General features: G+C 38.8%; 1 protein-coding gene across 5 annotated transcripts in view; it reads right to left on the bottom strand.

The window, feature by feature from the left end:
• Positions 1 to 16,327, bottom strand: part of WDR33 (WD repeat domain 33) — a 108,152-nt gene that overhangs the window by 20,498 nt on the left and 71,327 nt on the right. For 4 of the 5 annotated variants that reach the window (XM_077766745.1, XM_077766747.1, XM_077766749.1 and 1 more), the window contains exon 8: positions 860 to 986. In XM_077766745.1, coding sequence (XP_077622871.1) covers positions 860 to 986 — 127 coding nt within the window. Of the gene's footprint in view, positions 1 to 859; positions 987 to 13,441; positions 13,595 to 16,327 lie in introns of those variants that run through there. The other variant, XM_077766750.1, reaches the window with a different exon arrangement.

Below are 16,327 nucleotides of genomic sequence, written 5' to 3'. Positions count from 1 at the left end.
ATGCCCATTATCTAAGGACAGTTTTCATTAACCAATTAAAATAGCAATGGAACTTCAACTGTATAGAGAAGCTGATGTGTGAAGCAGGGGAAGCACCTGAACACATAAATTAATATTCAATAAAGCTCACTAACTTTTCAAAGTTCAACCAGGCTCCTCTCATTAAGACAAAGCACAAAAAAGGAGCACAGGCTGGTTTGAGGGTTAATTTGAACTAAAAACACTGCAAAAGCGAGGCCTGCAAAAGGCACATCTCCAAGGAGCACCGTTCGCTGGAGTGCTGCAGCAAAGCGGCCTTGCCCCAACCCCCTCGCTCTGGATTTGCCCCACTTCCCAGTCACAAGGACCAGGGTGCAGGTGTTTGCTCAAAACCATGTTAGTGACAGTCATTTCAATATCAATGTCAACAGATACTTCAAAGACAAAACTTTATTATGAGGCTGCATCATAAGTAAGCACCTCAGACAAAACATGAGAATGGATTCAAAACTGGAGGGGAAACTCCCCTCTAAACAGAGGTGCTGAGATGGAGAGGGCTGGGCCATGTCTGGTGAGTGGTATATGTCAGCTCCACAGGGCACCAAATGGTACATCGTGAGGAGAGATGGCAACCCAGGAGAGCGAGAACCAGCCCTCCTCCCAACACCACCCCACCCCCAGGATCCCCAAATTACATTTACACACACAGAGCAGAACAGAAGCCACATGAAATTAATAAGAAGAATTTAGGTACAAGTCCATCTGTTGTCTACCCTAGTTTCTCAAGAATACATGGCAGGAGAGAAGGCTCAACGCTACAGAGTACAGGCAGCCTTGTGCCCCTTTGTTTAGTGGCCAAGGTCGGGTGCCTATCACTTACAGTGTTGCAAGACTCTGCCCAGTCTTGGGATCCCAGAACTTGATCGGCTGTTGACTATCTTTACTTCCTGAAACAACTAACCCTTTTGTTGGATGCCAGTCTACACATTTCACATCTGCACCATGCCCTGTCGGAAACAAATTAAGATAAAAGCTAATCAGTCAGATATTTAAAGCAGAACTCCACTGAATTTAAACCAGAGTAGACAAACCTATTATATGCTTTGATCCTAGTACCTGCATCTTAATCTTTTTGAAAAGCCTCTTTGGTCTTCGTGTTGGGATGACTTTTGAGTACAGCAACCTCATTCGAGGCCAAGATGCGCAGGAACTGTTTCTCTTCTCCTGCAACTAAGCTAATCTTCTTGTCCACCTGCTGGAGGGCCAGCCAAGCATTTTGGGAGCTGCATCCCTCACGCCCCATATTTAAAGCTTTTTATGCTTTTCCTGGACAATCCTAATCATTGGGCACGATTCTTGCCATTCACTCTAGGTTTTGCCACTTTGCAATAAACTTACAGATCAACAGTCCTAAATTCAGGCTCACTCATCAGCATCTTCTAGATGTGGCAATAGGAAAAGTATTCCATCTATTGAAATGCAAAATGAGACAAACCGATCCCTGCATCATTTACACACGTGCCAGATGAGGTGATGGTAAGTGCTGCTCTGTTTAGTGCTTACTACAAGCATCACCCCTTTGAATCCTCAAAACATCCGGAGGAAGGCATGATCATCACATCCATTTTACAAGGGAACTAAGGAAACAGAGGACTGAGGGGTTAACTAAGACAACCTAGTTGCCACAGCTAGTCAAGGACAGCAGGAGCCGGAATGTGAACCTGGTCTACAGGATTCCAGAAACAGTTCTCTCAACCACGGTGCGGGAGCACGAGGTCACTTCACAAATGGAACACATTTACTGATACTAAAAATCACCAAAGTCAAAAGCAGACTTTAGAGACCTCAAAGAAAACTAGTATTGATTTTTTAAATCAGCACTATCCAGAGAAGAGCCTCAGGAACAGTTTACACAGCAAATGCACTACAAAGCAGGTGAAAAGTGAGGTAGAGATTATTTCAAGAAGCTCCCTCTCTAATCAAGACCAAACCTGGCTTCTATGAAGTTTGAGGTGGAAAGGAGAAAGGATATGGAAGAATATCAAGCAAGGGAAGTAGAAAAGAAGGAAGAGATGGTTCCAGAGGCACTGGAAAGTAAATTGCACCAATTAAAAAGGGGAGTGATTTGGTTGGTTGGTTGGTTAAGTGACTCTTAAATTTTGGCTCAGGTCATGATCTAGCCATTTGTGAGATGGAGTCCTGTGTGGGGCTTGAGCTGACAGTGCAGAGACTGCTTAGGATCCTCTCTCTCTGCTCCTCCCCTGCTCATGCACTCTCTCTCGCTCTCTCAAACATAAATAAATAAACTTAAAAAAAAAAAGAAGGGGGGTGGGATTTGCATCTCAAATAAGCATGAATTTACATGAAGACAAGACTCCGTGTTGGCAAGCATGTAGGGAGATACCAACTACTTGGGCAACAATTTAGCAATGTGTACCAAAGCATGAAAACTGTGCATCTTCTACAACTCAATGACCTCATGTCCCAGGATTTATCCTGAGGAAATAATGGATGCTCAAAAAGATTTATCTAGGAATGTTTACTCAGAGTTTATTCTGAAATGCCCTTGAATAGGAAACATACTGCAAAATAAATTTCAGTATGGCATATGGGCTCAACGGAGTATGATGCACCTGTTATTAATGAGCATACAGTAATCTAACGATGTAATTAAAATATTCACAATACGATCTCAGAAAGAAAGTACAGTGTGTTCAGCATTCCTGAGGTCACCACTGTAATAGACTAATTAACACCATGAGAGTGTGCGCAAACCTATCTAGAGGGAAAAAAAAAGAAGTCTAGACACCAAACTGTTACCAGAAATAATATTAAGCTTAGTAGAGGTATTAAGGTGATTCTTATTTCTCTGTGTTTTGTTTTTATATTTTTTGTATTTTGTTTTGTATTGTATACATACAATGAACATATATAATTTTGCAACTGGGCTCTGAAGGTGGGAAAGGAGGTTTTATTGTTGCTTTGATTTTATTAAGAAAAAGAACTGAGGATGATAAAATTGAATAGAAATACAATTCAGTCCCCCAGCCCCTTGCTTGGCTTAAGAACATTTAATGTCATTGATGACTTGATCCTAAAAACATACAGCCAGGAAATTAAAAAAACTTTATGGGCCACTATTACCCAAAATTAAGTATTATGAATAGATACATGTGTATTTCAACCAAATTTGGAAACTACATGAGAAAACACTTTTAAAATATGATACACTGTGGCAAAAAAAAAAAAAAGTTCCTACTCTCAGCAGCTCCCTCGGCCCTCACCTTTTCTGGGATACTTTTGTTATTGCCTCCACTTTACATGTTTAGTTTATACATCCCCATCAACCCATAAAAAAGAAACAACAAAATATATTTTAGCTGCCTGTTCCTATCTGAAGTTTTCTAAAATGTATTTAAGTAGAATCCAAGCAAGCGAGGAATCCCATCTATATTTTACTGCTAAACAAATTTACCCATACACATAATCACTAATGTAAATCCAGCTGACTGGAACTGATTCTTGGGTCTTATTTTATTGGTCACTGTCTTTAATACTAAAAATAGTACTATTAGCAAACATACACTTTCTATATGTATGGGATTCTTTCCTTCCTTCCTTTTTTTTTTTTTTAAAGAGCATAAGAGTACATGCAAGCATGGGAGAGGGGAAGAGAGACAGAGAGACAGAGAGACAGAGAGAGAGAGAGAGAGAGAGAGAGAGAGAAAGAGAGAGAAACTTAAGCAGGCTCCATACTCAGCACAGAGGATAATAAGGGGCTCAATCCCACAACCCTGGTATTGTGAACTGAGCCAAAAACAATAGTCAGATGACTGACTGAGCTACCCAGGCACCCCTGTATGGTACTATTCTCAGCAAAGCATGTATAATAATAGCTCACATATGACAATTACACACAGGTTAAACAGCTTGTCCATGATCACACAGCTGGCATGTGGCAGAACAGACCCTGAACGCAGGGAGCTGGCCCCCCCACAGAGCTCTTAAATGCCTATTCTATACTGCCTCATTAGATGTGGAAGGTTAGTCTAAGAGTTACAGGAGGAAGAGAAAAGAAACTACATCCCTTTCTATTGGCTTCTATATGCACAAAGACTCACTGAAAAACAGCAGACAAGGAACAGATGGAAGGGCAACTATTCAAGTCTTTACATTATTTTATTTTTGAACTAGATGCATGTCATCTAATTTTTTAATTAAATACAATTAAAAGTTATCTAAGAAAATATGTACAAAAAAATATGTGCACCATGCTAATATTTGTAGCTTACAAAGACACACACACACACACAGAGCACAAACATTTGCTCAAAAATGCACAAAATGTATCTGAAAGAAAACAGGAATCTCATCACATTAATTGCCTCCAAGAGACGGAACAGATCAGGAGGCTTCACTGTGTACTGTCTGGGGATCTTTAAAAACTGAAACATGTGAATGATCTATTGAGGAAAAAAATCAACTAAAATTTGTTAATTTACTAAATAGCAGTAGACCAATTACCTCTGGAAAGTGATTATGAAATGGTTGCAAGTAGCATGTATCATTTTTACAAGTTTTTCAAATGAAAAGGAGGAAAAATCAATAGCTTAACCTGGCACAGAAGCACACCGATTTGCATCTTCTTCCTTCTCCAGTAAAAAGATGTTACTGAATTTCCAATGAAGTGACAAAAACGATTTCAAGTGATAAAATTGTACCCTCTCATGTCAGTGTTGATACAATTCGATCCAGAACAATGAGACTAATAGAAATTTACCCTAAGAAAATAATTTAAAGGATGTTTTTAACTTTTATATTTAAAAGATGACATTTGAGGGGCGCCTGGGTGGCTTAGTCGGTTAAGCATCCAACTTTCGCTTAGGTCATGATCTCGCGGTTCGTGGGTTCGAGCCCCGCGTCGGGCTCTGTGCTGACTGCCAGCTCAGAGCCTGGAGCCTGTTTCAGTCTGTGACTCCCTCTCTCTCTGACCCTCCCCTGCTCACGCTGTCTCTCTCTCTCTCTCTCCTAAAAATAAACATTTAAAAAAAAAAAAAGATGACATTTGAAACCTTGTGAAAATGTGTACACTAGTGAAAATGTGTAAACAAATTTTAGAAGTGGGATAATTAAACGAACTGTGTCATGGCCAAAAACAAAGAAACAAACAAACATACAGCTATTAAAATGAAGATTCCAGGAACAAAGGAAAATGCTCATGAAATAAAGTGAATTTTAAAACAGCAAACAAAATTATGTATAAACCGTGCATATACCACGTGATTATGAAAATGTTCATGTAGAAGTGCAGAAATGTAGATATGAATAAGCAGCAAATGAAAACTATATTGAGGGAACAGAAAAAAGGTGAAAGTTTTCATTTTTTCTCTAATGTTACATTGTGGATGTAACTATAAATCACATACGTTAGATTTCTGTGTGTGTGTGTAAACTTCCTGATGTTTTTAAAATAAGAAGAAAAAAACACCACTGAATGCAAGTTGCTTTGCCAGGTAATATTTCTTCTATCAAAGTAACAAAAATTAAATTCAGTGACACTCAGTGATAGAGAATAATAGGCACTGTCATCTATAACTAATTAGAAAGTGCACTGGTACGATTCTGGGAGAGGCCATTTGGTCACATCTATCAAAATGTTATAGCTTCAATTCTGCCAGAAATTACCCTGTTTGTAGTTGTAAAATCACACCAAGATTTTACAAAGATGTTTATTGTACCTTGTGTGATTCTCAAGACTGGAAATAACCCAAACATCAATCAGTTACAGGTTACTTAGGAGAAAATTAAGGTAAACCCATATAACTGAATACAGTACAGCTGTTACATTGAGGCAAGCTGAGGGAACTTTTTGGGGGTGATGGAAATGTACTGTATCTTGATTATGACGGTGGTTACAACAATGAAGCAAAGAAAAGGAACTTTCTGAAGGGACTGAAATGTTACAGATCTTCATTATGGTAAATGTATGTCAAAATTCAAAGAACTGTATAAGTAAAAAGGGTGAATGTTACCATAGGTAACTCATATTTCAATAAGCCTGACTTTTAAAATATATAAGCAGAAAAGCAAGGTGTGATTTCATCCAATTTGTAAAAAGAAAAGTTAAGCTGGTAATAGTTTTTTAGAGAGAGGAAATGCTATGTGAATAAGTAGGCATTTACTCTTGTACTGCTTGAAGTTTGTAACATGTTCTTTTATTACTTAACGGCAACTGCCTTTGGTCTCCCTCTATTCAAATCTCAAGAAATGACTTATATTAATTAGTGCCTAATTTGGCAAACTAATCTGTTTGCCAAAACAGAACTAACCAGTTGCTGTGGTCTCAGGAAGATGTGCTTCAGAGCCTTAGTGGGGATGCCCTTTTTCAGACAGCTCTCAGACTCAGTATGAATGAGTTAAGTTGGATATTTCAGGTTTTGTGAGCTGGGTGTTAAATATAAGAGCCTAATTTTATATAAATTATTCTGTCACAGAAAAATGATGGAGTCCTGAACACAGTTTATCAATTTTAACCATTAGCCCAAAAGAATGTCTCTATACTAACTTTTATCATTTCAAAGGTCCAGAATTTCAGGATAGAACCATTCAAAATGCTTTGTGATCCCCAAATATGGAAACTTCAAGAATGTAATTGGAATTTGCAATGCTGAAGCAATTAACACAGACATAATGGAAAATTTATCTAAGTGATAACTGTTTCTACGACCCAGTGCCCTAGATATTTTAGTCCTGACATCTTGCTAATGGCTCCAGATCTTAAAGCTAAACACTTCTTGCCAATGGAAGCCCAAGCATTTTTAAAATGTTTATCTATTTTTGAGAGACAGAGAGACAGAGAGAGAGACAGAGAGAGAGAGAGAGCTTGAATGGGGAGGGGCAGAGAAAGGGAGGGAGACACAGAATCTGAAGCAGGCTCGAACTCACAGACTGGGAGATCATGATTTGAGCTGAAGTCTGACGCTCAATCGACTGAACCACCAGGCACCCCCCACCCAAGCATTTTTAAAGTGGCCTTAATTAAAAGCTGTCACAATCAAGCCTGAAAATATGAAGATGAAAGTCTCAACAACATCCCACCCGCTCCAGGTACTGCAAAGCCTAACACAGGACCAGGTGCAGCCCAGCAGGGAGCTGACGGGGTCTATAGGCAGACTGGGATGCACAGTCTTCCGCAGGACAGCAGCTTTACAAAGCCAGCAATACAGGCACATGGTTACCAAGTAAAGACTCCAGGGTCCCTAGAAAACGTCAGAGTACCTCTCTCCATAGGGGACTACAATTAAAAAGGGAGGATGTGCTGGAAGAAAGACTTCGGTATTCAAAGTTGGGAGTTGCAATTGCTAAATTCTAAAATTAAGAGATTCTGGTTGCAAATCATTATATAAAGAACAAGACTGTCATAATAAATCTGTGTGGAACTCCCCTTAAATACTTACAAATACTGAAGAATTTAACCTGCTTTGTCCAATACAGGTAAAACTTATTAGCCTCATGTGGCTACTTATATTTGTGTTAATCAAAGTTAAAATTCAGGTTCTTTGGTCACACAAGTGCTTGACAGCCACGTGTGACTCCCGGCTGGCACGCTGGGTAACACAGACATAGAACAGCTACACTGTCACAATTCCTACTGGGCAGCACTGATACAGACTGTAATTAGCCATTTTAAAGACAGTTCCTCCTTAAGTTCCCATGACGGTATGGATTTTATTCACTGCTACAAAATGAACAAGAAATAAAGGCTCTTCTATTGACACCAGAGCCAGGGAAGACCCACAAGGTTATCCAGCGCTGAGGTTGTGACACAGGAGAAAGCAGAGGCCTCAGCAGGCCAGCGCCCAGAGGGGCCTGCATCCTCTCACCACTCTTATCTTCCCTTCGCCTTACTGTACAGAACATCCAAATGCAGTGGCACATACAGCTGACCGTTGAACAGGGGACTGACTGAATGGCACAGGTCCACTTTGCATACAAGCTTTACATTTGCATACGTTTTTCGATAAATACAGTGCCGTATGGTAAACGTATCTTCTATTCCTTACAATTACCTTGGTAACATTTTTTTCCCTCTGGCTTACTTTATTCTAAGGACGCAGCATATAACACATGTAAGATATAAAATATGTGTTATTCAACTGTTTATGTTATCAGTAAGGCTCGCCCGTCAACAGTAGGTTAGGGAGTCAAGAGTCATACGTGGATTTTGCAGCAGAGGGGTCCCTAACCCCCACATTGAACAAGGTTCAACAAGGCTCCTTTTGTTTTAGGATCAATCAAATGTAACAGGAGGCTGTAGTAGACCAGCTTCTGTATACCTTTCCAGGTCTCAGAACTACAGAAGAAAAGAACTGAAGGGTAAAATTTAAAACTAAATACATAAATAGGAATTACTTCTTTTAATTACTGGAGAAGTAATCAGATTGATTCTGAAGACCAGGGATCTCATTAAGAATAAAGGAATGGGGGGGGCGGGGGAGAGAAAAGAAAAAGAAAGGAATGTGGTAACCATAACCTAACTCCACCCAAAGAAATTATAAATTGATCTAAGCATACTAGGTTACTTTTAGAGATTGAGCTTTGGGGGGAATGAATTCTGCATCATTTCCTAGCTAGCGGACACTCTCTTGTGGTCCTAGCTAAACGAATAGGGACAGAATTAGCATCTTTTAGGAGATGGGTGGTACTGCTTCATGGATGAACTTGCGTCTGACACACCAGAACCATTTAACTCACTTCTCAAAATAATTATTTGCAAAACAGAACTCTAAGTTGTACGTCAGAATATATGCCAAATAGAAGGAAAACAACAATTTTACTTATTCCACTTGATCATTCCTTCACACACTCATTCATGTGCTCTTTTGCTTACTCGTTAATTCAAAATAAGTGTGCACAAGAGCAACATTTCTTGGGCTGCTTTTATGGATGCTCAGTCTCTAAAATATGTGATCACCAGACAGAATGAGGACTGAACACTGGGGAAATAGTTGTAGAATCATATAGTCCAGGCATGGTAAAGTCCAACAAAGTTAACACTTAGACTAAAATGTTTACAGAATAAACACTGAAACTAAGTTAACAGAACAACTAATGCAGGTTTGTAGAGACTTTTCTCCACAAATGAAAACAGAAAAATCTCTTTAAAAAAATAACGTTACATAACTTGCCTAAAATAGCAAGTTGCAGAGAATGCAAAATGATTTTTCCTAACTGGATGTGCTTCTGTTTTAAGGGAGACCCTAGAAATATAATGCAGAGACTCCTTAATAAGCCCTAACATTCTAACAACAACAGGACAGATGGTTTAGTCATTAGACATTTGATGAACCGCCCCAGATGTGCTTTTGTAGAAAGTGGAGGTTTTCTGTTTATTATTTCCTATCTCAAGACCATAACATGTAGTCCAGTGACAGAAGCCAGCAGGGGATGAGGTCTGCTTTGGGATTCTCCCTTTATAAGAAGACATTGTATGTAAACTGTGTGCCTCTGTGTATTCAAGAACCGCACCTCTCCTCCACAGCCTCCCCAGACCCTAAGGGACCTGGCATCCCACACGGGTCCTGACTTAAGACAATGCATATGACCCCAAGGCTCGGTGAACAGTCTGAAAACCAATCTTTTTATTTGAAGGTCAAAAATAGTGTCCATTTTCCCATTTTATTTTTCCTGGATCAGGCCAGTATATGAACAAATCTTAAGAAAAATTTCCTTTATACATAACTTACAAAAAGCACCAAGATTTTCTAATACAGGAAGAAAAAAAAGCAAACAAAGAATTCAAGTACCATCTCATACATTAACAGTTGAAGAACTGTTATTCAAGAAAATGCGTCAAACAGTAACAACAAAACCCGTCTACTTCCAGCCTCGGGAACACAGAATGTAACAGATCAGTTTAAGGCAAAGGTATTTGTTTGCCAGGGTCCGCAGCCAGACATTTTAGTATTCAACAGATTAGCGAACTCAATTAAAAAATTAAACATCATAGGTAACTTGTACGTTGGCTAATGAATATGCAATTTATTAACAATTTACCTTGCTTTTTTGCAAAACAATTTTAAAGCCGATCCAACAGTCAACATCAACTGAAAGTGATACTATTAGTATTTCCGTCATCTAAATCTAGAAAGTGACATCAGTAAAAATTGATAAAATTAAATGGGAAGTCAATCATGGAAACAATGTACCTGTAGGCAGCGTTTTCAAGGAGTATGTTCCAAGCAACAACAGAGCACAAAGTCTTGGATGAAGGGGTTCTGTAGTCAGAGTCAGGCAATGCTGAATTTTAAAAATTAAGGGTTTTCCCCCCATGTCTGAGAGCCTTCGTTGCTTTCAATATAGATTACAAATCTGCAGGTGAGAATCTGACCATGAGTCTTTTTTTCTCAAAGCACTTCCGAGTCCCTCAGAAGATGAATCTGGGAAATTCTGCAATGCTACCTTACTATGTTGTCCGGCAACAATGAACCCTAACTAGATTCGGGACAGCGAACACCTCTGAGGAGAGAGAGGAAGGGTACTGGGTCCACATCTGTAACGTGCTCCTCTTTAAAACTTTCAGAAATAAGCATGGCAAAATGTAAGGATTTGACACAGCTGAGTGTTAACACAGAAGTGTTTTAACTGTGAAATGTATGGTGTCAGAAGAGTAGCTGGTATACAAACATAAAGACTCAAATGAAACAAGGAGGTAAGATACATCATAAATTTGCCAATCTCCTACTTAAGTCAGACATTTAATTTGCATTTGCATGTAAACTGGTTTCTATTATCTGGACCATGTAGTTACATGGAAGACAGACAAAGGCTGACCTAAAAGAAATTGTCAAGTAGGCTAAAAACTGAAATTAAGCATACATGTCGTAAGATTAGCACCATGTAGCTACTTCTGGCATCAAAGTGAAAAATTTTTAATAAATATATGACATATAAATAAGTAATTTCTGAGACCAATAAAAACATATATAGACATAAGTTTGCTGAAACTTACATGTCAGACTGCTCTTAAACTTACACAATAATGTGGGGGACAGGTATAACAGAAAACAAGCAGTTTCCATGTGTAAATTTAAAAGATTGCATTTAGAAAAATCTTGAGGACTACATAAGGGAGAAAAACAATCAAGAGATGATTGATACAACAGGAAAATCTAAATTTTCTCCCTAAAACATTGCCTGAGAGTGTACAGAATCGGTGTCCGTCTTCTATAGTATTCAGTTCAATAACCAAAAAGCAGCAACATCACATGTTTTCTGCCAACCAGCAATTCTCCTTTGTTGGGTTTTGTTTTCAATTTAAAGAATTCAAAAAAATAAATAAATAAAGTTACAAGGCTCTTTGGAGAATATTCATCAAAGAAGCCTAAAGAGAAAGAATGCAACAGATACCCTTTCCATCTCACTGCTATTTTACTGTCCCAAATGTTAACAGCCAGTATCACTAGCACATTAGCCATTAGTCTGAGATGGGAGATACCTGGTGCCCCACACACAGTAGAAACCAGCTACAAAGTCCTTTATAAGGAAGTGTGTGTGTGTGTGTGTGTGTGTGTGTGTTCGTTCGTTCAGAGGTTCTCTATCAAACATTTCTGCACACATTCATAATTCAATATTAATAAACAGATGATATAACAGTCTTAAAGAATCAAGAAAAGCATATAGTCATCACTTGAAAAACTAGAAAGTATAAAAAGCAAAACAAAATCTTTAGAAGAATGAGGGGAAGGCCTGGCAACACCACAGCTGCTGGAAAGAGCAACACCCAGGGCGTACTACATTAAGAAGAGTCGTGTGCCAACAGAGGCCTTGGCCAGAAATGAAAAGAAGCCACGACTGAAACCCTTAGTGAAGAAACAGCAGAATCACAAAAGGAAAACAAGAGTAAGTTTAAATGATACTTTAAGGCATTTCTAGGGAAAGCCTTCCTTCTGGAAAAAAAAAACAAAAAAAAGATTTAAAAAGTAAACTGATTCATCACTCTCAGTTGGCCAGATTAAGGACACTGTTTTTTAAAGCTGGATGTTTAGAAACACAAAAGCAACAAGGAATCCTGGCCAAACAAGAAGGAATTAATTAACCCCATGATAATCACAGTCACACACAACATCAACTGTACTTTCAGTCTCTGAGTTCGCCAGTATCTACTTGTATATATTTGCATTTTCGGCTCCCTATAAAACCCTTGCCGTCTACCACTAAGGAAGGTAACAATGGCAAACCTAAAGAAATCTACCTGTATCAGAACAAGGTTACACGAACCCCTAAAAAACTGCTGGAGGCAGGAGTCTACCACATGATTCCCAGCAGACTGTAATTTCAAGCTATTATTACTAAGAACTTCTATAAATAAGTAATCTGAAATGGCATCACACTCCAATTGGCTCTTGACAATTATCTCCCTTTCTGTTTCAAAGCAGAAATGAGATAACAAAACCTCAACTGGGAGCTGGTTACATTACTTAGCTTCCATCGTAGTATAAACAATCAAACAACTATCCATGAGTCCATAATGACATAAATAACAGAATAGAGTTGAATCTCTTGTGCATGAAAATTCCAAATAACTTCTGCACTTAGTCTACCCTCAAGCATGTGAAGTGTAACTTCCCACACCTCAAGTATGGGCTGTGCTTCAGGGCTCTCCCTTCCAAAGAGTGCAGAAGGGGAAGGCAGAGAAAGAATAGCTTTACACTGGAGAACTCTGACAAACACTGCCTCGACCTGGTGATCAAGGTCAACATCAGGTCATGTTGTTAGTATACATCCTTGCTCTGATGTAATGAAAAGGACACTTGACCTTTGTGATCTTCCCCCCCAAATCTCTTAAAACCAAAACAAAACAATCATGAGAAAAACATCTGATAAATTCCAATTGAGGGACATTCTACAAACTACCATAAAATGTCTCTTAAGTCATGATCTCACAGTTCATGAGATTGAGACCCGCACTGGGCTCTGCACTGACAGCGCAGAAACTGCTTTGAGTTTGTCTCTCTCAACTCTCTCTGCCCACCTCTCGCTCTCTCAAAATAAATAAATATTAAAAAAAATTTTTTTAAAGAGAGAGTAAAACTTCTCATCTTAACACTGGCTCCATGAAGACTGGAACAAGATCTTGACAGTGCTAAGTGGGAGTGGTAGAGGAGACTCTGAATCTAGAATTCACTACCCAGCCAATGCCTCTTGATAAATAAAGACATACAATAATTTTTAATTTTCCCGATAGATCTTAGAAAGAAAAAAAATCTTTACCATTCTAGAAATGCAAAAAACAAGTAATAAATATTAGGAAATGTGAAAATCCAAACCACTTTAAGTTAAACTTAACATATTATAAAGAATACCAGCATTTCCTTGAGGCGATTAAAATCTGTCATCTTCTTGCATTTTATTGAATGAACGAATAAAGAAAAGCTGAGAGAGCAAAAAATACATCCATACACATTATATTAAAAACCAAAATTGTATTCTTCAGGACAAGAGATCAAGGGCTAATTCTTCCTCTCTGGGCAGCATCGAGACTGAATCACGAAAATTCTCATTTCCACATACAGTCTACTAGATTTCCCTCCACAGGAAGAAAGGATGACATCAGCTTTGTCCAGTAGCATGACAGGTACAGTATCAAAACAGTATTATTTGAAATCAAAGAAAGGATATATTAAATATACTTTAATTCATATTGGTACATTGTTTAGTGCTCATACTTTATACAGCAGTTACTAACAAAAAATCTCGAGTAGGGGCATCTGGTGGCTCAGTTGGTTGAGCCTCCAACTCTTGATTTTGGCTCAAGTCATGATCTACCAGTTTGTGGGACTGAGCCCTACTTCTGCACTGACAGCACAGAGCTGCCTAGGATTACCATTCTCCCACTGTGACCCTCTTTCTCAAAATAAATAAATAAGCTTTTTTTTTTTTTTTTTAAATCTATAGTAAACTTGACCTGTTAAAACATGTCATTTACCAGTTACGGCTTTATGTAATTTACTTACCACTTGCTAAGCCTTAATATTTTTAAGTGTTAAATTTTCAAATGTTAACACTCATTTATTGGGTTGCTTCAGGAATTAAACGAGATATATAAATAGCTTATCATCATGCCTGGCACACATTTTGAATAGTCAATAAATAAAAGCTCTTACTTTGATTTATTCTCTTCCCTGAAAAATTTCACCATGGGGACAGATATTTCCATAGAGTCAGTTATCCAGTAAGAGCTGTTCCTACTATGAACAGAATATAGGAAAGCAGAAAATGGCTCAAATTAAAATTACTTCCACAAAGTAAGGCTTCTTAAGATTTTGCAAAATTTCAGTTTTCAAATGACCTCTCAGAAAAGAACACTGAGCTCTAATTACAAACATCCAAACCAAGTTTTAGACTTGATCTCATGCCATCTCTCTCAGAACTGGAAAAATGAAAATGGGGGCTACCACTGCCTGTACTACTCTATGTTTTAAGTAGCTAAGACAGATAATACTTTTGATATAATTACTGATTCCACTAGACTAAAATAAAATGCAGTCTCCAACACAGAGACTTACTATTGTATCTATGGAGTAAATGTTTGATGATTCTCTGCAGTTTCTCTTTTTTAAAGAATATTAACTGGGGCGCCTGGGTGGCTTAGTCGGTTAAGCGTCTGACTTTCGCTTAGGTCATGATCTCGCAGTTCGTGGGTTCGAGCCCTGCGTCGGGCTCTGTGCTGACTGCCAGCTCAGAGCCTGGAGCCTGTTTCAGTCTGTGACTCCCTCTCTCTCTGACCCTCCCCTGCTCACACTGTCTCTCTCTCTCTCCTAGAAATAAATAAAACATAAAAAAAATTTAAAAAAAAAAGAATATTAACTTATTTCTAGGGAAAAACCTACAGGAAAAATACTAGGTTTAACTCAAGTGTCTTTCAGTTATTTTACCTGATCACTTACCCCTAAATCCCCCATTGCCATGTATTATCTTAAGCGTCAAATACATGTTTAAAAATTTAAATACATATTATCTCTTAAGATATGGAGAAATGAGGGGCGCCTGGGTGGCTTAGTCGGTTAAGCGTCCGACTTTCGCTTAGGTCATGATCTCGCGGTTCGTGGGTTCGAGCCCCGCGTCGGGCTCTGTGCTGACTGCCAGCTCAGAGCCTGGAGCCTGTTTCAGTCTGTGACTCCCTCTCTCTCTGACCCTCCCCTGCTCGCGCTGTCTCTCTCTCTCTCCTAGAAATAAATAAAAATATTTAAAAAAAAAAAAAAGATATGGAGAAATGATGTAAGTAGGAAGAATGCCAGGAGGGAAGTAATACAAATTATTTTATTTCTAAAGGTCACTGATGTGAAAAAGAAATCATGTCTTAGAATAAATCATGATTTTAGCACTAAATGAAATGATGTATACAAGCCCCTCCCTTTACTTTCAAAGGTTTACAGTGGATGTACTTACTTCCCAACACTGACACAAATTTTATTAAAATTTCAAAAAACTTCAACCCAAGTGTGAGCATTCTCACAAAATAAGTGGGCTTATTACTGATGAAATAAACCAGAGCAGAAAAAAATAAAACCCCAAATACACAGAAGGCTGTTAGAGGCCTTTAAAGACTTGGGAGCACCTGGCTGTCTCAACTGGATGCGCATGTGACTCTTGATCTCAGAGTCCTGAATTTAAGCCCCACATTGGGTGTAGAGATTACAAAAAAATAAAAGACTCTGGGGTCCATGACAGCTCAGTGACAAAGGCTGTGATGCAGTAATGAGGATAATTACAGAAGCTTCCATAAAGCGACCTGTCCACGCCCCTGCTGATTTTTCATTTATATAGAACAGCTACCTTCAGCTAAAGCCAGACAACAGCTTTCTGAAAAAAGCCAAAGTTAAGTCTTGGAAGAAATCCAAGAACAGGGTTCTTTCCTCTCCAGAAGAAAGAAAGCAGCACAAAGCTTGTGGCAATGCCACACTATGACCCCGAAGAAGGACAGAAGGGAAGAGGAAGAGTGAACGGGGAGAGAAGAGACAGGAGAGGGGAGGAGGAGGGAAAAGGACAGAAGGCATTCCATCTGAGAGTGAAGTGAGCCAAGCATTCCACCTCATGATACAACCCACTGAACTGTGGCCTGTGGCAGATGCTGCTCACTCCACCCGTGTCCTTCCCACCATCACCACTCAGTCCCCACCACAAACGCACAGCCCATGGTGAGGGCTAGCATCCAGGGAAGGAGCCTTTGGGGTAAGTGGACTTACTTAATTGTAAAAGAAATGAAAAGCAGCTACTTATGCTAACCAATACAAATCTTCATTCAAATACTTAAAGAACCAAGGACATTTGAGAAAAGTCAAACAAA

Source organism: Crocuta crocuta, unplaced genomic scaffold (genome assembly GCF_008692635.1).
Source record: "Crocuta crocuta isolate KB4526 unplaced genomic scaffold, BGI_CrCroc_1.0 scaffold5, whole genome shotgun sequence".
In the NCBI taxonomy this organism is placed as follows: domain Eukaryota; kingdom Metazoa; phylum Chordata; class Mammalia; order Carnivora; family Hyaenidae; genus Crocuta; species Crocuta crocuta.
This window is presented reverse-complemented; position numbering and strand designations above follow the sequence as displayed.